The 23,706-nt window shown below is 41.7% G+C and overlaps 1 protein-coding gene and 1 long non-coding RNA gene across 3 annotated transcripts in view; one reads left to right on the forward strand and one right to left on the reverse strand.

Annotated features, from left to right (window-relative positions):
* The first annotated feature begins 9,186 nt into the window (after nucleotides 1-9,186).
* On the forward strand, nucleotides 9,187-23,657 carry IL1B (interleukin 1 beta). 2 transcript variants are annotated; one of them, XM_077843269.1, is made up of 7 exons: nucleotides 9,187-9,376; nucleotides 18,540-18,601; nucleotides 19,140-19,191; nucleotides 20,285-20,480; nucleotides 20,587-20,748; nucleotides 21,988-22,118; nucleotides 22,864-23,657. In XM_077843269.1, the coding sequence occupies exons 2-7, from the start codon at nucleotides 18,555-18,557 to the stop codon at nucleotides 23,071-23,073; spliced, it is 798 nt and encodes a 265-aa protein (XP_077699395.1). In that variant the 5' UTR covers nucleotides 9,187-9,376; nucleotides 18,540-18,554; the 3' UTR covers nucleotides 23,074-23,657. The 2 variants fall into 2 exon arrangements, with proteins under 2 accessions (XP_077699395.1, XP_077699394.1); XM_077843268.1 differs by lacking the exon at nucleotides 9,187-9,376 and adding an exon at nucleotides 18,051-18,135.
* LOC144280843 (uncharacterized) overlaps nucleotides 16,366-23,706 on the reverse strand; it is a 49,547-nt gene continuing 42,206 nt past the window's right edge. The window contains exon 3 of the long non-coding RNA XR_013349247.1: nucleotides 16,366-20,596. This is a non-coding gene — a long non-coding RNA (uncharacterized LOC144280843). The remainder of the gene's footprint in view (nucleotides 20,597-23,706) is intronic.

Raw genomic sequence — 23,706 nt, forward strand, 5'->3', positions numbered from 1 at the left:
TAAGGATGAATAACATTTACCCAGCCAAAGGAAGGGAGGAATGTTGCAGATAGAAGGAGGATGGGCATGATACATTCAAGGACAAGAAGGGGAGTGTGCAAGGGCCAGGTCAAGAGGACTAGAACCAGGAGCTTGGAACCTAAGAGCCATGGGAAACTACTGAAGGGTTTCAGCAAGGACATAACATTCATTCATTCATTCATTCATTCACTCATTCAACAGAAATTCACTGGCACTTGCCATTGGGCAAGCTCCATATAGGCTCTGGACCTAGATGATTGCATCTGTTCTAGAAATACTACTCTAGCTGTAGGGTAGTGAACAGGTTGGAGGGTCACACAACTAGAACCAAGGAAACTACTGAGGAAGTGAGCTGGAGGTTGTCATCTGGACTGGGGAGTAACAGAAGCAGAGAGTATAAATGTACAGAGACATGAGGTATTTGGGAAGTAAAAGGAACCAAGCACGGTGGTTCATTAGACATGAGGTTGAAGTGGTGAATGAGGTAAAGGGCTCAAGGTGATTCTCTGGGTATTTGGGTGGATGGTGAGACTTTCATGGGCTAGGAATTAAAAAAGGAGGGTGAGAAGTGGAAAATGGGTGCAGTTTGGCATAGTTACAGACAGAAGAAGACTAGATAGGAAACTGGGAAAGGAATGGCTGGAGGAAAAGTTGAGTAGAGTTGCAGAAACTGGGGCAGGAGGGGGTTGTAGTTTAAGAAGAAAATGCTCAATAGTGTGAAATACTGCGGAGAAATCAAGAGGTTCTTTGTTTGTTTGTTTGTTTGTTTGTTTGTTTGTTTGTAAAGGCTGAAAATGATCATTGACTGTGGTGACAAGGTCGGAAGTTTTAACCAAGTGGAGAAAGGAAGCAAAAGTATGGAAGATTGAGGAGTAGGAGGAAAAACAAGCAAAGGCACTTTTTAAGAGAAACAAAGCAGTTTTGTTTTGTTTTGATTTGACTTAGATAAGCAAGGCATGAGAGGGTTTGGTAAGAAGGAGCCAGTAAAAAGTAAAAGGTCAAAGATGAGGGAGAAAGACAGAAACCAAAACACCAAGGTCCTTGAGAAGATAGGTATTCCATTTCAACTCTAACTGGGTATATTTCAATTCAATCCTATCAATAACCATCCAGAGTTAGTGCAGTTCCCACAAATTAAGGAGCATGATCCCCAGTAAGACTGTCCTGGCCAGAGACCACCCACACTTCCAATTGACTGGCTACAAATTCAGAAGTTCTCAAGACCCCCTCAGGCTTTTTCATTCATTAGAAAGGTTCACAGAATTCAGGAAAGTGCTGTTATTATTATTATTTTATTATATAGGATACAAATCAAGAGAACCAGCCAAATGCCAAGACATAGAGAAAAAGCCTGGGAGAGAACAGTTTCCATGCCCTCTCTATGTGGAATCAGGATGCATCACTCTCCCAGTACATCACTGTGTTCAATAATAAGGAAGCTTCTCCAAGTTCCAATGTCCAGAGTTTTCCTGAGATTTCATTATGTTAAGCATGATTGTTTAAATCATTGGCCACATGAGTGAACTCAATCTCCAGCCCCCCACTTCTTCCCTCTCAGGAGGCGGGGAGAAGAGTTGACTGATATCATCGTGGCTCAAAGCCCCAATCATCTAATTACATGGTTGGTCTTTTGGGAGACTAGCCTCCATCCTGAAGTTATCTAAGAGCACTGCCAAGAGTCAAAAGTTCCAAGAGTTTCAGAGGTTCTCTGATAGCAATCTGGGACAAAAACCAGATAAAATTTTTATTATAAAACAATGGGTCAGGACGTTCAGGACCTGGGTGGAAGAGCCCATGTAGGATAGAGAGCTTCCTATTCCAGCAATAAGAGAGCAGATTGCTGGGTTGGGTGGGATGCAAGTTGGAAGTGTGGTAGGAAATGCTGAGGGATAGGGTACCTGGGTGGCTCAGTAGGTTAAATGTCTGTCTTTGGTTCAGGTCATGATCCCAGGGTCCTGGGATCAAGCCCCACATCAGGCTCGCTGCTCAGCAGGGAGTCTGCTTCTCCCTTTCCCTCTGCTTCTCCCGACTCCCCATTCATTCTCTCTCTCTCTCTCTCTCTCTCTCTCTCTGTCTCTCTTTAAGCAAAGGAAAAGTTTCAGGAGATCTCATATGATGATGTCTATTTTTAGGACGAAGTATGAGGGAAAGAATTAGGGTTAGGATTTGAGGTAAATGGTGAGTATTTGAAATCACTGCTGTGCACAGCAGACTAGGAGAGCTTAATAGGACTGCCACACAATGCCAGAGCCCAGTAGGTGGTGGTACCCATGCATCCAAGTGGCAGTCATCTCTGAGGCTAGGTAGTTTTCCCCAACAGCCCCTAGCAGCCCCTGTAGAGATGCAGAAGAAGCAGATCACCAATATAACCAAGCCTGGGGTTTTGCCTAGGATGTGCTAGGGAAGAAAGAAAAAGGAAAAGGCTGCTGAGAAGACCAGTAAGAAAATGGTTGAAGAGATGGAGCATATTAACTAAACTGGCTAAATAAGGAAGCAAAAGCAGGACAGATAGAGAGGGAGGATGTCTATGGGCTAGAGGTCCTGATAAGGTTGAATAATTGGCCCTTTGAGAATATTGGAGTGAGAAGGCAGGAAGCAGCGGTTAGAAAGGAGGATATCTATGTGCATGATTGCCTAAATGGAGTTTTTCCAAGAGGTATGTAGCTTTGAGGGTAGCAAAAAGGAGCGTCTCTTCTCAGCAACTACTATTAATTCCTGGTATTCAAAGTAAGTTCCCTGAAGAGAGGTACCCATGTTTAATTCATCTTTGTATTCCTAGCAATACTGAAAATACTATATGGAAGGTAATTATACTTTTTGAGAATGGATGATACTAAATTGTTAAGGATGCTGAAAAACTCAGGAAGCCCATGTCTTGTGAGCCCATGGGGGGTCCATTCCTTGGACAAAGGCCCCATGGAACCAATGAAACAAAGGGACAGTGATGCATACTGGGGAACAAGATTCCCCATCCCACTGCAGCCTCAGGACAAGTGAGTTATGAATGAATGTTGTCAGTTGACACTTTCCAGTCTTTTTTTTTTTTTTTTTTTTTGATATTTTACTTACTTATTCAGGAGAGACACAGAAAGAGGCAGAGACACAGGCAGAGGGAGAAGCAGGCTCCATCCAGGAAGCCTGATGTGGGACTCGATCCCGGGACTCCAGGATCATGCCCTGGGCCAAAGGCAGGCGCTAAACTGCTGAGCCACCCGGGCTGCCCGACACTTTCCAGTCTTTTTTTTTTTTTTTTTTTTTAAGATTTTATTTATTTATTCATGGGAGACAGAGAGAGAGAGAGAGGCAGAGACACAGGCAGAGGGAGAAGCAGGCTCCATGCAGGGAGCCTGACGTGGGACTCGATCCTGGGTATCCAGGATCACACCCTGGGCCGAAGGTGGCCCTAAACCACTGAGCCACCTGGGCTTCCCCACTTTCCAGTCTTAATGCACACATATTCACATATAACCAGTAATCCCTGTTGGACTTTCACTACTATCAGAGATTCCACGTCAATAGTAAAAAGGAGGCCACTCTCAGTGTGAAGGGAAGAAGGAGGGAGGGAGGCAAACTAGTATTTCCTGTGTCAATCATGGTTCACTTCTGTGTTAATGCTTTCACATATAGGACCTTGTTTATCTTCATAACAAACCCAAGAGATAGGTCTTGTTGTCTTCATTTCAAACATAAAGACTCTGGCCAGGAAGATGTGTGACTTTCAGAAATAAGGATAGGAGAGTAGAGCTTTATCTGATTTCTTTTTGACTCACCCACTGAATGTCTCCTAGAATCCTTCATTCCAGTCATAATTCTGCCTTTTGGTTGAGTGTTGATCATAAGCAATTTGTCATAGGAGAAGAAGAGGTGGCTAATTTTGTCATGGCCCTCTAGGAGAGGAAGGTCAGATGTGTTCCCAAACAATCACACTCAAAGCAACTCCCTACTAACCAACATGGGAGGCTTATTACTTGGGGGAGACTAAATTGAAAGGTTCTGTTCTGGGTATTGACATGATGAGTTTGTTTGCTTATTTGTAGGATTGTTTTCCTTATGACTAGCACTTAAAAGAGTTAGAGCAAACTTCCCTGTCCAGCAAACAAAGTGAGACTGAGGTGAATCCTATTGTATCTTTGATACTTTAAAATAATATCTCCTAAAAATCAATCTCAGGAAACAGGGAATCAAGGAACTTGCCAGAATTCACAATCTGATTCCTGAGATCTGATTGTCCACAGGATAAAATATATGTGGTCTGACAATCAATCTGTGTCAAAGCCAATAAAGCTGCTGTGGGTTCAGAGCAAATATTGTGGGCTGATTCCCTTTTCCCCTCACCTCTACGCATACCAGTCTAGTCCCCTTGTCCTTGAAGCCATCTATAATAAGACAGTCAGGCAGGAGCCAACTCCCAGTGCTGGGACTGGCTGAGCAAGTTCCTATAAAGAACACAGCTCCTGGCTAAGATTTCAGTCCTGGGCTTCCTAAGGAGCCCAGAGTAACACCTTCCCCTCTCTCCACTTGAACACCCAGTATAGGGAGAACTCAAGCCAGAAGTTGGGTATCTGTATGGGAATCTGCAACCTACCCAATCTGCGGTTTAACCCTGGAGTAGTCTTGTTCTTCATCCATAAACTGATGTCAAGAACTCAGTAGGAGATATCTGAGCAAGAGTCCTTGGTTGCCTTAAGCCCATGTAGAGTAGAATTCTGTTGGGCAAAGTCATTCTCTAGACTGAATAAGCAATTTCAGGAGGAACTCCCAAGAAGAAGAAGTAAGAGAGGGCAGGGGAACCTACATAGATAGCCAGAGCAGCACACTCTACCAGGTGGGAGGCAAGGACACAAACCACCCCCACAAAGACATTGAACTGAATGACTGATTTTTCAGACCCTGCATTCTTTGGAAAGTGTAGAGTGAAACCTGAGACAGGAGCCAGATAGCTCATCTGATCAATCTCGACTCAAAAATTACTAATCATCCACCCTGGCCTGGGGATACAATAGAAATAAGACAAGAGGAGTATGCTCCAATTGTACCCACAGGCTAGTGGAGCCATCTGTCAGTAAACAATAGATAAGAGATAATTTCAGACAGCAAGAAGAAAATACACAGGAGTAATGTGCTAATGAGTGGCTAGAACTTTTTATTTTGGTGTAGTCCCATTTGTTTATTTTTGGTTTTGTCTCCCTTACCTGAAGAGACATATCCATAAATATGCTGCTGAAGCCTGCATCTAAGGCATCTACTGCCTTTTCCTTTTATAAATTTTATGGCTTTGGATCCTTCATGTAGGTCTTTAATCCATGTTAAGTTTATTCTTGTGTATGGTATAATACAACGGTTCTGTTTCATTCTTTTGCATGCAGCTATCCAGTTTTATAAAAAATGTAATATAATATATTATATATATGTATATATGTTATATATGTACATATACAATGGAATATTACTCAGCCAAAAAAAAAGAATGAGATCTTGCCATTTGCAATAACATGGATGAACCTAAAGAGTATTATGCTAAGTCAGAGAAAGACAAATACTATACAATGTCACTTATAGGTCTGTATGTAAAATCTAAAAAAACAAAACAAAGCAAATAAACAAAAGAGAAACAGACTTGTAAATACAGAGACTAACTGGTTGCCAGAAAGGGAGTGGCTTGATGGAGCGGGTGAAATAGATGAGGGGGATTAAGAGGTCCAGTTATAAAATAAATAAGTCACAAGGATGGAAAGTACAGCATAAGGAACATAGTTAATAATACTATAAAGCATTGTAAGCTTATAGATGGTAACTACACTTATCATGGTGGGCATCAATAATGTATAGAATTGTCAAATCAGTGATCCCTGGGTGGCACAACTGTTTAGCGCCTGCCTTTGGCCCAGGGCGTGATCCTGGAGACCCGGGATTGAATCCCACGTCGGGCTCCCGGTGCATGGAACCTGCTTCTCCCTCTGCCTGTGTCTCTGCCTCTCTCTCTCTCTCTCTCTCTCTCTCTGTGTGTGTGTGACTATCATAAATAAATAAAATTTAAAAAAAAAGAATTGTCAAATCACTACGTTGTATACCTGAAACTAATAGAACATTGTATGATCCAACATTTGTAAAGAACTTATTGGGCAGCCCCGGTCGTGCAGTGGTTTAGCACCGCCTGCAGTCCAGGGCGTGATCTGGAGACCCTGGATGGAGTCCCACGTCAGGCTCTCTGCATGGAGCCTGCTTCTCCCTCTGCCTGTGTCTCTGCCTCTCTCTCTCTCTCTCTCTCTCTCTCTCTGCATCTCTATGAATAAATAAATAAAATCTTTAAAAAAAAAAAGAACTTATTAAACTCAACAGCAAGGAAACAAACAATCCAATTATAAAATGGGCAAAAGACATGAACAGAAATTTCACAGAGGAAGACATAGACTATAAAAATTTAACATTTTTTTTAAATGGTTGGAATTGGAGACAGAGAATGAAAGCTGTGGGGGGGGGGGGTTGTCAAAGGAGACTTTGATGAGAAAAAGACCAACTTGCAAGGGGTTTATCTTGAGATAAGACCGCCAAGTCAAGGATGAGACAGAAGGCCTACGTGCTGCATGTGATGAGCAACAGAAAGAGGGCTGAGGGATGAAGAAAGTGCCAGCAGGGCTGGGCTATGTGAGCCTTGGAAGCGTCTCAGAGAAGGAGACACCACCTAAACTAGCCAATGACATCACAGTGGGGCATACTGAGGTCATGGATCCACCCCAAACCCAAGGACATAGGGGGAGCCTTTCCCCTAAAGAGGGGTATCTAGAGTCCATCACAAACACAGTTATGAACTCTATGCTCCCCAGTCCATAAGCATTATGCAACTACAGACATGGACAGGCCTCAACTGAAGGCAAACAATGTTAGCCACCTGGACTAGCCGAGGGTGAGCCACTCAGGTACTCAGAGCCCTCCTGTGATTGATTCCCCAATGCACACACTGAGTCACTCCCCTTCGTATCATGTCTTGAGGCAGGGGCCCCCATACTCATTTCTTTATGCCTCCCTTTGCACAGTACAAACCTTCCTGATGCTCTGCTGAAGTAGACTTCTGGGGAGAGGGAAGATGAAGTTGGGCTCCTAAAGGGAAGGCCAGTGGTGAAGATTCTGTACAGACAAAATTTCCCTTCTCTTCTAGGTTTGTTCACTGGTCTAATAGTTAAATTGACATAAGAAAGATTAACAGGAGAAAAGCAAACTTAATTTCATTTGTATAGGAGCCCCATAAAAATATAAGACAGTCAGGCAATGGAGGGTTTATGTATGCCATTCTGAGCTAGGGAAAGGGAGAGGGGCCTGGGGCTTCAGAGGGCAATTCACAGGCAAATAAGAAGAGCAGGTGTTTGGTAATCAGATGTTTGCCTTGCCATGCAGAAAAGTCTTTCAGATAAAATTTCCCTCTGGTAACAACCCTCTCTCTGTTACAGGCCACTTATCTAAATTATTTTAGGTAGTTACAAGAGAGGTAACAAGCTGAGCTTAGAGCCTAATTGCCTTCAGCCCAAAATAATCCACATGCCAAGTTAGTTCATTCTGAATGACACATTCTACTCCTTTTAATTCATCCACCACACACAACATGCCCAGGTTTCAGTAGGGGTCAAATTTGCCTTATATCCAACTATGAGGACAGAAACAGATATGTATCTCCCTGGATGTGTTCCCAGTGATGACCTTCTGAGAGTCCCTAAGACACTGTCTCAGAATCCTCCCTCTGACTTTCACCTCAGGCTACCACATTCAGACTGCTGCTTGTGACATTCATTCATTCATTCATTCATTCATTCATTCATGTCAATCAAACTGCACCTGCACCGAGAATCAGCTACCTGCTGGACACTGCTCTAGTGTCTGGGAATACTGCAGTGAGCAAAGGCACCCAGGCCCCTATTCTCAGGGACCATTCATGAGGTGGTTGCTTTGCTGGGCACACAATGCCTCCTAACTGCTTCTGTCACATCAGCCCTGGAGAGGGGATGTCACCCTCCCTTAAATCTCTGAGACCAACTTCCTGCCTTCAATGAGGCTAGCTGCTTGAAGAGGAAAGAAGGGAATTAATACTGCCATGGGCAGTGTGGCTACCCCCAGACCATGTCCAGGGCCTCCTTCCCTGCCTCATTCCTGATGTTTCTCACTCCCAGTTTCCCCACTTCTATACCCCAACCCCCCCACCAAGGTGAGTTCCAGGAAGGTCCAAGGCCCAGGATCCTGGCCCTAGTTGCCATGAGGCCTAACAGAGAAAGATTAACCACTCACCCACCAGGGCCCTCCTCCTGTCCCAGCATCCTCTGTCCCCTGTCCCCTGTCCCCAGGATGTCTGACAGTGAATATCCATTTCTTTCAAGGTTTCAATCCAGACAGCAACAATGACCACATGAAGACACTAGTCCACAGCCCAGTTTGCCAAGGCCAGCCTAGTTCTTTCCTACAGTCCTTTGTCCAGAGTGAGGAGGCTCTGCCTCATGCCTTTCCTGGCACTCTCAGGTCCTCCCTCTGCTCTGCAGTAAACAATCCTTCCAACATGAACCCACAAATTCCCAAACAGCATATCAGTGTGCAGCCTAGAGCATCCTCAGTTCACAGAGAGCCAAATCATATGTTTCTCTCCTTCCTCTCTCGTGGCCACGTCCCTGAGCACATGTAGAGGAAAGGGTAGACAACCCTCTGTGGCAGTTTATACACTTCATAACACTTGCCATATTCTGCCTTAAATTGTAGGCATTTGCAAAAACGCTTTAAGGATGAGTACCATGTCTTGTATAGTTTTGTTCTCCTTTCTCTGTGTACACGCACACACACACACACACACACGCACACACAAATACACCTTACATTTTGAAATGATGGAAGTCATTTCAAAAGCTACTTATCCTGATGTATTATCACCTCTGATTTTATCTTTCTGGAACTCCCAAATTCTCAGAGGAATTTGGAAAAGTCCTCAAGTAATACTTCAAAACTGCCTTTTGGGGGAAAATGGGAGTGTCTCTTCAAAAATTTACCTCCTGAGGCAATTCTGGTGAAACACAGAGCAAGAGAACACAGCTCTTATCACCTCCCTATCCCGAACACTATCACAGCTCTTATCACCTCCCTATCCCAGAAAACTTCATAAAAAGCTGAGGATTCCCCCAGAAGAGCAGATGGACACTGACTCTGACTAAAGCCAGCAAGGTGTTCATTGTGCCTTTGTGGCAGGAACTACACTTCTCCAAGAGAACAGCACCCTTGGTCAGGCCCAGAAATCTCTACGAGTCTTTGGGGCCTACCTGCCACCTCTATTATCAATAAGGCTGCTTACTGAGGAATTCATTCAGAGCTGAACATTGCACTTCTGGTGAGTCTCTGTTTTTGATCTAAGATATTCTTTTCTAAGGAAATAGAGGAAAGTTGCTTAAGATGGAAGCCATGAGAGTGGCAGCATGATCATTCCTGACTTTCCTTCATTTGGTCAGCCAACATTCATGGAACACTGTCATGTGCCAGGCATAGAGATAAGAGCTATAATCCCATTCTTGCAACAGGTATGTTACTAGTAAGGGAGATGAGCAAATAAAACATAATGAGGGAGGTTTGTAAAGGGTATTAGAGGCACACAGCACAGAGGAAGGGCACCTATTCTAGCTTGAGAAGGAGCATATCATGGAGGAGGCAAAGTATGAACTGAGTTTTGAAGGATTAGGCAATGGACAAACAAAGAGGAGAAGAAGGGTCCAGGTAAAAAGAACAGGTTTTGCAAAAGCACAGAGGCTAGAAAGAATATTATTGCATTCAAGGGAGTACAAATAGTTTGGGAGAGCTCAAGTGTGCAGTAGGAGAGGAGAGCAGGGGATTTCATGGTGGACTTTGCTTGCCATGCTCAGGAGCTTGGACTCCTCCATGAAGAAGATAGGGAGTCAATGATAAGATGTGAGCACAGGCTTCATGTCACCAGATTTGCTTTGTAGAAACATCCCTGTAGCTGATGTATAGGGAATGGATGGGTGGGGTTTCCATGTCAGCAAGCAAACCAATTAGGAGATGATTTAAATGACCTAGGTAAGAAGGAAGAATGGCTTGAATTATAATGATGAAGATGGAGAGAAATGGTCAAATCCCAGGCAGTCAGGAAGTGCTCTAAAAAGACCTATTCGAAGAACTGAGGTGGTTAACGAATGAATGGATGGGTGAGTACTTGGGTGGCAGTGACTGGGATACTTTCTGGTGACATGGCTTATCCAGTGAGAGAGGCAGTGGAGTACAGAGAGTGAAGGGCTTCTCCTTTTTAGTTTAAATACTTTTGTATTATTTGAAACTCTCAAAATGAGCAGGTATATTAACAAAAAGCCTAAGAAGGATATTTTTTAAATCACTACCAGTTCTAACATATAACTTTCTGCTTGCACATGTCATTAGTTAACTTTCATAAATCATTTCTGGAACTATCATATCAAACATCCTCCCTTGTGAAAACCTACTTTGAAAAATGGGTCATGTGTGGCAGCTTCATAGATTCATTACTACATATTGGAAGAGTTTCCAACCCTCTATTACCAAGGAGAAAAAGGAATCCCAAGTCAGAGGTTGCTGAATTCTGGAATATCTATCCATTGTATTGAATTATGGGCAGAATTTTTATAATATCTTTATACAGTCAGACTTTCTTATTCCACATTGCTCAGTAATTAGGTGAGACCAACCACCTAGAGTCTGGGTCATAGTCTTGACCATTGCACCCAACAAATCCTGAGTGGCTTTGCTAAGACCTTTCTATTCCCAGAAGATAGAAAACTCAGTTCCAGCCAACAAGGAGGAAGTAATTGAAGAAGTGAAATTAATTTAAGTCCTGGAAGGAAATGGCCAAATCACATTTAATTATGTAATAATCAGCAAGTAGAATACACACACCACAGACAGTTTAGGAGAGAAGTATTTCATCACAGATTTTAGGAGCAAAGTATTTTTAAGCATTACTTTTTTTAAAGCGTACGATTCCAGGGGTAGTAACTCCAAAGAGATTTTTTTGACAGTGCTATAACAAAATCTTAAAGAAAAAGGAAAGGATAAAGGAAATCAAACAAGAGAGCTGCAGGTGAGAACATGGAAAAGAATAAGGAAGAAACTCAGAAAACAGAAGAGAGAGAACTAAACACCCAATCTGGAAAGTCCCAATGCTACCCTGAGAGAAGGAGAAAGAAGAAAATTCACACAACATGTCACAGCCAGGTGGGAAAAGGAGGAAGGACAAGGGAACAGAGTTTACCCTAATCCTAAGAGGACAGTGTGGAAACATTTATGGGCAGAGATGCAGAGATACGTCAATCTGCCAAGCTAATGTCATTTAGAATATAATTTTTTTAAGACATTTATTTTTTTTATTCATGAGAGACACACAGAGAGGCAGAGACATAGGCAGAGGGAGAAGCAGGCTCCATGCAGGGAGCCCAATGTGGGACTCGATCCCAGACTCCAGGATCACACCCTGAGCCAAAGGCAAATGCTCAACCACTGAGCCACCCAGGCATCCCCCTTTAGAATATAATTGAATTATTGAGAAAGAAGTCTGCAGATGAACACTGTGGCCAGCATAAAACAGGAGCAAAAAAATGCTTGTAACAACTAAAAGTGATTTAAAAAAAAAAAAAAAAAGGATCTGGTTTAGGTTCAACTAAACCATGTTTGAGTCATGGTTTCAGTATTTACTAGTTGTTTGTTTGGTCTTAAGTTATCTGTCAGTCTTGGTTTTCACATAGGTGAAATGGGTCAATATTATCTACCCTAAAGTTTGTTGCAAAAATTAAATAAGACAATAAAAAAAAAAGTGCCTGGTACTCAATAAAGGACAGGGTTTTTTTTTTAGTATTGTTTCTAAATTTATATCCAAGAAATATGGTCTAACACAATGATATAACACAGGGGCCTGTATCCTATGACCTGCAGACCAAATCCAGTTAAGCCCACTGATTTATGTATTATCTATCTACACTTTCTCACAATAATGGCAGGCTTGAGTAGTTACAACAGACACACTATGACCCACAAAAGCCTAAAATATTTACTATCTGGTCCCTATACATAATGTTTCCAGACTCCTAGTATAAGTATCATGAGAGCCTTGTGTTTGTGGTTATCTTTTACCCATTATGTGTAAGAAAAGATATAGAGTAGAAATGTCCTGGCATCCACCTCACATACCAAAGGGCTTTTACTGTTGAATCCAAAGGAAGGACAAGTTTTCATTGGCCTTTCAGAGATGGAATAATGACTTAGCCAATAGAGAGAAGTCTCTGCAGACCACATATCTCACTAGGCTCAGCAGCTTGATCATATGTTTGAGTCTTTCTTGTTCTAGACCAGGGAGGAGAATAGAGCAACCTTGGAACCTGCCTGTCTGCTCTGAGTAACTGGATCCAGGAGAGGGGCAGACTCCATGGAGAGGATGCTATAAGAGGAAGAGCAGAGGTCTCAAAACTAAAATTAGACTCTCCAATCTGAAATAACCCCTCAAACAGAAAGAATAGGAGAGAGGTATCCATGGAGACAACCATGGCTACACAGGACATTGTAAATACTTTAAGATACCAGAAAGACCCATAGAAATGGTGGAAAGACATGACAGACTTAAGAATAGTATTAGGGAGTCAATGCCAGGATGAGATGAGACTTGGAGAAAATGGTGGGGATAGTCATGGCTTAATGCTTTTCTGTGCAAACAGTCAACAAAAATGAAATGGCCAATGACAGAGACTCGATATTACTATAATTACACATGATAATATAAGAACTAACCCACGATTATTTTCTCTTCTTATTCAAAATGATCGAAGACCATTTGGGTGAGGCCAATCTTGTTAAAAGAGGCTAGAAGCTTAAGATCAGACATAAGACAGTACCAAGGCACTTGCTGTTCTGAATAAATGCCAGTCTCTTGTCTTGAAGAAATGATCTGCCAGTGTAGAGGGTAACTTGCAGATGAGAAGGGCTTGAGTGACTCAAAAGCTGAAGAATCCCCCCCAAAACTTTTGACTCCATCCTGGCATTGCCAACTCGTCGCTTCTGCTTGTTCCATTTCCTTGAGTTTGCATTGCAAAACTAAATCACTACATCATCACTCTTCCAGGCCCTCCCCCAGTGCAACTGTTTCTGTAGTGAGACATTTTCTGTTGATTAGGGACTAGAAGGAAGTGCTGTGGCCTGAGTAGTCTCCTTGAAAAGACAGGATTTGATACATGCATTTTGCAACATGCTTGCCTGACACAATAAGAAGTTTCACTTCCTGAGATGGACAGGATGCTGCCAGGTTTGGGGTCCAGGCTGGGATGAGACATGGCCGAACCATAGAAATTACTACGTCACGGGGCATTGCCTCATGGCTCCAAAATTTCCCTTGAGCAAAATGGATAGTAACTTATGCACCCTAGATGCTAAAAGATGGAGAAGTAGACTCAAGATTCCTGACCTCAATCTCAAATCCTTAGAAACAGATTAGATTAACTCAGAAATGATACCTCAGTCTTTTGCATACTGCCTTTCTGTCACTGGCTTTCATCCTCCTTCACTCAACTTCTAACCACATCAACAGACTAAAGGCATCCTTGTGTTCTCTGTCAGGAGAGCCCAGACTGCTGTCAGATCTCCATGTCTTGCTGACTCCAGCATAAAGACTCTGAGCAAGGTGATAGTTTCTTCAATGAAGTTTGGGGACCACTGCTTAATTTACAAAGTGAAGTCTATGGAGGCAAAACAGAAAAATCCCTCACACTCCTTAGACAGGACCTCTAAAGTGTCTGTAGAGCCAGACACCCAATTTTATGAGGGCTCAGAGTTGAGACCTGGCTGTTGATTACCAAACTCACAAGAAATTGATGCATTGGATGGGATGCAGCTTCAGATTCCCTGTGGAACATATAACTTACCAAATATGGCATTCTTGTGTCTACTTTCCTGATATCAAGATACTAGGAGCCAAATTAAGAATCAGAAGGCTGCTTGGTGAGCCAGTGTGCTGGGCAATCCTTGCCCCATGTTAGAGTCTATTTCCCTTCTACCTGGAAAATCAGGGACTCTGTCCCATGGACGACACAGAACAAGCACAGTACCTGACACATAGTAAGCACATGATCATTTAAGGGAAAATCTGTCAAATTCCTGCTTACCCACACAGGCAAGAAACTTTTGCTGCCTCAGTTTGCATGCCAGCTACTACACCAGACCCAGGTCTGAGAGTTCACAGCTTCCTAAGGGAACCAGATAAGTCAGCAAGGTTTTAATTCAATGCAATAAGTGCTGTATTATAGATGTGCCAAAAGGGGTGATGAAGGCCCCATTCCTAGGCTCCATACACAGTTCATGATCTGGTCATTCAATTATTCTACAAATGTGAAGGCTACCCTGGAGCAGTTCCCTGGGTGGGCACTCTGCTGGTCTCTGAGTTCAATAAAAGCTGGTGTATTTTAATACACTAACAATGAAATATCTAAAAGAGAAATAAAGAAAAGAATCCCATTTATGTGGGAACAATAAACAATAAATAAATAGGAATAAAATAAATAAAACAATAAAATAAAGAGGAATAATTTAACCAAGAAGGTGAAAGATCTCTACACTGAAAACTATGTGATATTAATGAAAGAATTAAAGAAAATACAAATAAATGGAAAGATGTCCCAAGTTCATGGATTAGAATAATTAATACTGGGATCCCTGGGTGGCACAGCGGTTTAGTCCCTGCCTTTGGCCCAGGGCACAATCCTGGAGACCTGGGATCGAATCCCACATCGGGCTCCCGGTGCATGGAGTCTGCTTCTCCCTCTGCCTACGTCTCTGCCTCTCTCTCTGTGTGTGTGTGACTATCACAAATAAATAAAAAATTTTTTTAAAAAAAGAATAATTAATACTACTAAAATGTCCATACTATTTAAATCCATCTATTAAAAAATCCATCTATAGATTCAATTATTATTATTTATTATTACAATTATTTTATTCTTATTATTAAATTATTAAAATTCCAGTGGCATATTTTACAGAAATAGAAAAAAACAATCCTGGAGCACCTGGGAGGCTGTCATTGAGTATCCAACCCTTGATTTCGGCTCAGGTCATGATCTCAGGGGCTGTGAGATTGAGCCCCACATCAGGCTCTATGCTGGGTGTGGAGCCTGCTTGAGATTCTCTCTCTCCCTCTCCCTCTGCCCCTCCCCTACCTTCTCATGCTTTCTTTTTCTTTTTCTTTTTTCTTTAGAAAGACAGAGGAAGGAAGGAAGGAAGGAAGGAAGGAAGGAAGGAAGGAAGGAAGGAAGGAAGGAAGGAAGGATCCTAAAATTTGTGTGGAACCAAAGACCTGAATAGCCAAAGTAATCTTGAGAAAGAAGAACAAAGGTGGAGACATCACGCTTCCTAATTTCAAACTAAACTACAAAGCCATAATGATCAAAACAGTATGGTAATGGCATAAAAACAGACATGTAGACCAAAGGAACAGAACTGAGAGTCCAGAAATAAGTCCATGCATATATGGCCAGCTAATATTTAATAAGGGAGTCAAGAATACTCAATAGAGAAAAGATAGTCTTTCTAATATATGATGTTGGGAAAACTGGATATTCACATGCAAAAGGATGAAATTGGAGACCCTTATCTTGTACCACTTACAAAAATTAGTTCAAACTATATTAAAGACTTAAAAGTAACACCTGAAACTGTAAAGCTTCTGCAAGAAAATATAGGGGAAAAGCTCCTTGACACTAGTCTTGCTGATGGCTTTTTGAATATGACACCAAAAGCACAAGCAAAAAAAAGCAAAAATAAACAATGGGGCTATGTTACACTAAGCAGCTTCTGCACAGAAAAAAAAAAAAATCAACAAAACCAAAAGGTAACTTCAGAGTAGAAGTTATTTGCAAATCATATTATAGGTAAGGGGTTAATATCAAAAATATATAAAGAACTCCTATAACTCAATAGCAAAAATAAATAAATAATCCAATTTTAAAATGGGCAGAGGACCTCAAAAGACATTTTTCCAAAGAAGACACTAAAATGACCAAAGCTACATGAAAAGATGCCTAACATCACTAATCATCAAGGAAATTTAATTGAAAGCATGAGAAATAATTGCCTCACACCTTTAGAATGGCTATCATCAAAAAGATAGGCAATAACAAGTTTTGCTGAGGCTACAGAGAAAGAGGGACCTTATGGGGATCCCTGGGTGGCTCAGCAGTTTAGCACCTGCCTTCAGCCCAGGGCATGATCCTGGAGTCCCGGGATCAAGTCCCACGTCAGGCTCCCTGCATGGAGCCTGCTTCTCCCTCTGCCTGTGTCTCTGCCTCTCTCTCCCTCTCTCTGTGATCTCATGAATAAATAAATCATATCTTAAAAAAAAAGAAAAGAAAAAGGGACCTTAGAACATTGTTGGTGGGAATGTAAATTGGTGCAGCCTTTATGGAAAATAAACAATATAGAGGTTACTCCAAAAATTAAAGCTAGAACTACCATATGATACAGAATTCCCCCTTCTAAGCACATATCCAAAGGAAATGAAATCACTGTCTCAGGCATCTGCACTCTCACATTCATTGCAGCTTTATTCACAACAGCCAAGACACAGAAATAACCTCAATGTCAATCAACAGCTGAATGGGTTAAAAATATGATATATAAAGGAATATTTCAGTCACAAAAAAAAAAAAAAAAGAAGAAGAAGGAAATCCTGCCACTTGTGCATATGGATGGACCTTGGGGGCATTACACTAAGTGAAATAAGTCAGACAGAAAAGACAATTGCTTTATTATTTCACCTATATGTGGAATCTTAAAACAAGCAAACAAAAAGAAAAAAGGCAAACTCATAGTAACAGAGAAAAGAATGGGAATAGTTTGGTCAAACTTCAAGTTATAAGATGAATAAGTTCTAGGAATCTATTATACAACATGGTGACTGTTGTTAACTATACCATATCATATACTTGAAAGTGGCTAAGGGGTAGATCTTAAATGCTCTTGCCATAAAAAGATAAATATGTACAATTACGTGAGCTGATGGGTATGCTGATTAACCTATTGTGGTCATCTTTTTACAATGTGTATGTATAGCAAACCATTGTGTTGTACACCTTAAACAATCTTTTTAAATTATATCTCAATAGACCTGGAAAAAAACAGTCTAATAACTCTTGGAAATATTAAGAGATATAGTCACAGCTGGATATTCTTTTAAAAAATATTCTATTTTTCAAAGTTAGGAGAAAAATGATTTTAGGCAGAAAACATCTTGTCTGCAATTTAAAAAGTGACTGTGATCCTGAAACCTTGACTTATTCACAATCTTTTCAAATACATTCTCAATCCAGGCTTATTCACTGTTCATCAAGTATTGATACAGATTTCATGTGTAACTGGCTAGGGTCCCAGCACCTGGTCTGAAAGAGTTGAATGAGCTTATCTGCAAGGTTCCCCCCATCCCATTAGAAGCCTGAACCCCTGCACAACTATATTTTTTCTGTCCCATCCTAGGAGGTCAACTATCTTTTCAGGGGCTCCTGTAATTGACCTCAAGCTCCCAAAGTAGAGAACAGCACCCTTAGTTCAGACTGGAATGGTTACCATCACTTCTTTATACCCCTTAATCCATCTCCAGGTTCTCTGAAAGGCTCCTAAATGTAAGTGCAATGCATGAGTGAGGGAGCCTGTTTGTATAGGTGTCTGTGTGTCTTCCACTTTGTCCCAGAGACCCTAAATTAAAATATTATTCAAACCTAGGAAAATCCTGTCTTTTAATATTAACATCATTTGTGTAACAGTTGTCAAAAAAAACAATATAGATTTGCATAATGACACATTTGAGAAAATGTGTCATCATTTGCTACCACTTGCCCTTCATGCGCTAGACAATTATTTCAGTTTAATCTACCCTAGAAGTTTCCACTGGTCCTCTTCTTTTTTTTTTTTTAACTTGGTTGTGAAATTGTTAACCGACCAGGAAATTTCTCAGCTATCTACTTCTGCTTTTAAAGAGTATAAAAGTTAGGTAGAAATTGGCAAACAGCATAGCTCGTCGAGGTACAGTGGTCTACTCCAGGATTCTGTTCTCTCCAGCCAGTCTTCACTATTCAGGTACAACTTGAACTAACTCTTCTTTATGACTGGGTTCCAGTCAAGTCTCTCTGTCTCTGTCTGTCTCTTTCTCCCTCTCTCCCTTCCTCTCTGCCTGAGATTATGGCTATGATTTGTGAAAATTTCTGGGAACGAGTATTGCTTATGTAGCAGCTTGACAACTGAGAAATCAGTGTCAAAGCCTCTGCTCCAGATCTTACAAATATACTCTTGGTTTGGGTTTGGTTTAGCAAATGTTTCCTCTGCACCCAAAGGAAGGTTCTTTCATGCATTCACTCATTCATTTAAAGATTGTTTCTTTACATGCCTGCCATGTACCAGGTGCTAAGGGAAACTCACATATGAAGGCAGCCCTGGGGGAGACTGGCCTGGCAGGAATCATTTATTTTCTCCTCTTTACGCAGGTTTCTAAAGCAGCCATGGCAGCAGTACCCGAACTCACCAGTGAAATGATGGCTTACTCCAGGTCAGTGAGGTGATTGAGATTAGCCATATGAGTAGAGCTCCTCTTTCAAGAGTGGGGTGTTATCTGTGCTTGGAGACCAGATCTGTTCTCCAAACTTCCTCTTCCAGTGGCAAGCAGGGCTCTAGGTTAACATGGTTTAAAGACTGATTTCCCACTGCAAGTCTAGCCTTTCTTTGGACCCATAGGCTATCTACATGTTGTTGCTGCAAGGGTCCCTGCAAATGGCAAATAGGAAAAAGAGATTACAAGTGAACAATACAGGCAACCTTTTGGCAAAGTTTGGCTTGAGAGAGAAGAAAAGCTCAGATGTTAAGTGGATGAAGGATAGGTCTCAGGATCCAACAGGTAGTATCTAGGATATCTGCCCTGCCTCCTACGCCATTCCATGCATATCACCATAAAACTTGCCAGCAGCTTTTAGCAACTTTAAGGGACATACTATTTGTAGTTTCCTATTAACAGTGAAGACGGTTTGGGGGGAAGGAAAAAGAACTTGTCTGAGAGACATACTTGAACAATCTCTCTGGTTTTATTACAGTAACAATGAGAATGACCTATTCTTTGAAGCTGATGGCCCTGGAAATGTGAAGGTGAGACCATGGGCTTAGCTCACAACACCTGGAGGTACTCTGATATGGGAGAGGCTCCAGGAAAAGGGTTCTGGGCTACCTTGTTTCCAGGGTATTTTGTAATGAAAGGACTTTCATCTCTTGCAGTAAGACAGATGCAGATGGCACTGCATGCTGACTTGGTCACTACACCACTCCCACAATCACTTACTATGGCTTGGTGATGATGGCCATGCTTGCACAGGGTGGAGGGATGGCAGTGATGATAAAGCTTGCTGGTTTTTTGTTAGGAAAGCAGCCAAGGCTCCAATGCAAATTTGATTCTCCTTTTAGGAGAAGATTCAGCCTACATAAATCACTTAAGTCCTTGGGAATTAATGTATATCTGCTCCCCTTTAAAAGTAGAATAGTTTTTTGCTCCCAGATTTCTGGGCAGGAACTTCTCTCATACTCAGCTTTCCTCTGTGTTGTTAGAGGCCTCTTTAACTATCTGTTGAGTATCCAAACCATTATCATGGTACCAGGGCAACCTCACTTAAGCCTTCACATAGTTACGCCAGTTCTATGAATAATGGGAAGTTTCTCTGAATAATGGGAAAGTGGAAACATATTTCACAAATAGTAACCACTTTTAAAGTATTTGTAGAATGCTTATAAGACAGTGTTTAGGAAAAAAGAAAGAACTTGTATAGAATAATTAAAAACTTGTTGAATGAGCATAGATGAATATAAAATGTTATGATCATCATTGCCATGAAAAATTAAATACAAAGTGTTAAAGCATTACGGATACAAAAAGACATAGAGGTTAAGAAGGTGTAAATTTATGGTTAGGTGGAACAGTGTATAAAAAAGATAAATGAGGTAGACATGTGTCTTATTCTAAAAGAACACCATATAGGCCATCAGAAAACCTATAGTTCTGGTTTTGAATCTGCCTCTAACTTGCCACATGCCCTCTGATAAATCACTTAACCTCTCTAGGCTTCAGAGAGAAGAGAGTTTAACATTAGAAGCTCAGTTATTTCCAAGGCCCCTTCAGCCTCTCTGATGTAAAAAACAGGAGTTCTCTGGCCTGACCACCTTAACAAACTCTTCCTTGGTCTCTCCACAGTGCTGCTGCCAAGACCTGAACCACAGTTCTCTGGTAGATGAGGGCATCCAGTTGCAAGTCTCCCACCAGCTCTGTAACAAGAGTCTGAGGCATTTCGTGTCAGTCATTGTAGCTTTGGAGAAGCTGAAGAAGCCCTGCCCACAGGTCCTCCAGGAGGATGACCTGAAGAGCATCTTTTGCTACATCTTTGAAGAAGGTATTTACTGTGTATGCTTGGATGTTCTCCAATAATTTCTGCTGCCTTCTATCATCTGGCCTGCTCTTCTGATTTTCTTCCTCAACATGTGTGCTCCACATTTCAGAACCTATCATCTGCAAAACAGATGCGGATAATTTTATGAGTGATGCAGCCATGCAATCGGTGGACTGCAAGTTACAGGACATAAGCCACAAATACCTGGTGCTGTCTAACTCATATGAGCTTCGGGCTCTCCACCTCAATGGGGAAAATGTGAACAAACAAGGTAACGGGGGACATCTTGACTCCTTTCTTGGCTCCCTGGCTGCTTGCTAATTCTCCACATTTTTAACAAAGTAGAACAATAAGGCGAATTATGGACATAACTAAAAAAACATAAAATAATGAATATATAAACTTTTCATTTGGGTCCCAGCAATGACACCAGATTGACCAGAACACCCTTAGTGTGTTCATTTCTCAGCAAGAGATGGGATTCTGAGAAATTAGAATGCTCAAGCACATCCTGGACCATTGTCTAGCCAAGTCTTTGAATGATAGTGCAATGTCAATCCTTCCATTAGAAAGGGGTCATTTGATGGACATGACCTAACTGCCTGTGGGTCCCTTTTTCCTGCTGTTGAGGTTAAAACTAGAATGGTGAAGAGATAATGTGTCCATCCTCATTCCAACCCTGTCCCCTTAACCCTAACATCCTTTCCGCCCAATACCAGATGGTTCCTTGTAGGGAAATTTTACTGACAAGTAGGAGCTTATTTCTCTATTTTAACTAGCAAATGTCTCAAGTCTAGAGAGCCCATTAGTTGTGGAAATCTGCCTGGCACCTTGCCACTGTGGCTGAAACCTGCATGCAGGAGTGCAGCCAAGGGAGTAGATGAAGGGAGCAGCCTGTTCTCTTCCAAGGCTGCTGACCTTGGAGAAAGGCATCTCAGTCAGGCCAGGACAAAACTGTTTCTTTAGAACTGGGTTGTGAGCATGACCTCAAGGCCCCCAGATGAGATGGCTGTGACTAAGGAAGATAAAATGAGTCTCTTTGGAGCCCTTTTACCCAGCTAAGCCTCCCCTCTCCAAAGTTCTTCCCACTTGTTGTTCCATGTTCCTGAAACAGATTTATCCCTGATATCTTTCAGGAACCCTGATCTACCTCTTTTCTTGCCTTTCACATTGATCAAATTGTTTTGCTCATGTGGTTGGGCACACCACTGACCAGTCATGAAATGGCTTCCTTCCTTCAGTTTTTAAAACTTAGACTCCCTAATTCTTCATTGCCATATGATGAGGCTTTAAGAAACCCCCAGACATTCTTTGGAGAAAAGAATCAACCAACTAACCCTGCTATTGCCTATGAGAAGCCAAGTTATCCTATCTGTTAGGCCATGGGGACCTCAGTGTGGGCTCTCACAGAAGATGTTAATTGTATGAGTCCTGGGTTTGGGGTCTAGTAGCTGGGCTAACCCTGCACTGCTATGTGTTCCTGACCACAAGGCCCCCTTCTTTTCCCTAGTGGTGTTCCACATGAGCTTTGTGCACGGGGATGAAAGTAATAACAAGATACCTGTGGTCTTGGGCATCAAACAAAAGAATCTGTACCTGTCCTGTGTGATGAAGGATGGAAAGCCCACCCTACAGCTAGAGGTGAGTGAGTACAAGTGGCTAAAGGCTTCCCAGGCTCCTCTCAAACAACCTTAGCCCTCACTTACTTCCAAGACTACCACTTTTCCCCCCAGGAAATCTGGGAGATCTACTTGATAATTCTGCATAAATGTCAACAAATTTAATATAATTGTTAAATGTATGCAACTTCCACCTCCACCACAGAAAATTAAGTCATTTTTCTGATATTATGTCCTGGCATTGTTACCACCTAACAGATTATACAATGTTAGGGTTAGAAGGATTATAACATTGTTGGAGTTACTCCATTTGATAAATGACACCTTGGGAAATTAATCAATTCAAGGGAGCTATCACTTGTCATCTCCTCCACTCCCAAAATCACCTTCCCCTCTCCTGACAACCAGCTATCCCAGCAAAAGTTTCATGTCTAGTCATTGTGAAGTCATTCTAGCCAGGGCCATATGGAAAAATACAGCAAAAGTCGCTGGAAAGCTAGCTACTCTTAGAAATTTTAATCTAATTCTCACTTTTTAATAAAATTCCCACCTATATTTTGCTCCCTATCATTTGATACTAAGTTTCAGAAAAGAGTAAGAGCTCTTTCAATCACTACACAGAAAATTGGGGCCACAAAGATAAATCGGGAGTCTGGATCCTGGTCCTATGATTCCTCAGTTTCCTCTCTAGCTGAACCAGAAAATAACCTCACCAGAGTGTCTTTGTCCCTTCCCTGATAAAAATTGTTATTTCTGTTTTGTTGCAGAAGGTAGACCCCAAAGTCTACCCAAAGAGGAAGATGGAAAAGCGATTTGTCTTCAACAAGATAGAAATCAAGAACACAGTGGAATTTGAGTCTTCTCAGTACCCTAACTGGTACATCAGCACCTCTCAAGTCGAAGGAATGCCTGTCTTCCTAGGAAATACCAGAGGTGGCCAGGATATAACTGACTTCACCATGGAATTCTCTTCCTAGAGACCTGTACCCAGAGAGTCCACAAGTGCTGGGTAACCCTTAGGGCTGATGGAAAGGGAGTAGAAGGGTTTTAAATGTGGCCTCAGGCTGAATTTCACTATTATCTAATAAGTGCACAGCTGCCTTCCCTAAATCACTGCTAAGATTTCTTGTCCACCAGCCAAGCGGAATAGCCCCCTTCCCAGGGCCAATCCCTCTGCTGAGTCAGGTCTCTTTATCTCTTCTACTCATCTGAAGCTAGCCTGGCAGAAGTCATTATACATCAGGTTCCAAGAAACCCTCCTTTGTGCCCAGCTTCTGATGAACAACCATTGAACTATTTATTTATTTATTTATTTATTGGTGGGTTAATCTATTTAGTTTAAGTCAAGAGGGGCAAGAAGCATCAGTGTCCATGAAAAAGCCCACTTGTCATAGCTCTGAAGTGAATTTAATTTCCACTGGTGTGCCATCTTTATATCAAGTCCTTTTGCCAAGGCTGAAAAAATGTATAAGCTCAGATTGTTTAAATAGGAATATTTATGAATGATTATGTATGATCACACTGCTTCCATGATTCTGAAATAAATTTCACTGAAAAACAATTTTTTTCTGTGTGGTAATTCATCGCCTTTTCTTGAATCTCACACAGAA

This window comes from Canis aureus, chromosome 12, assembly GCF_053574225.1.
Source record: "Canis aureus isolate CA01 chromosome 12, VMU_Caureus_v.1.0, whole genome shotgun sequence".
Classification (NCBI taxonomy): Eukaryota; Metazoa; Chordata; class Mammalia; order Carnivora; family Canidae; genus Canis; species Canis aureus.

What these genes read in the sequence shown, in the direction of transcription:
- IL1B (XM_077843269.1), top strand. Translation starts at nt 18,555, where the DNA reads ATGGCAGCAGTACCCGAACTCACCAGTGAAATGATGGCTTACTCCAG. An exon ending in GAAATGATGGCTTACTCCAG is followed by an intron (nt 18,602 to 19,139) that starts GTCAGTGAGGTG and finishes GTTTTATTACAG; the next exon opens with TAACAATGAGAATGACCTAT. An exon ending in TTGCTACATCTTTGAAGAAG is followed by an intron (nt 20,481 to 20,586) that starts GTATTTACTGTG and finishes TCCACATTTCAG; the next exon opens with AACCTATCATCTGCAAAACA.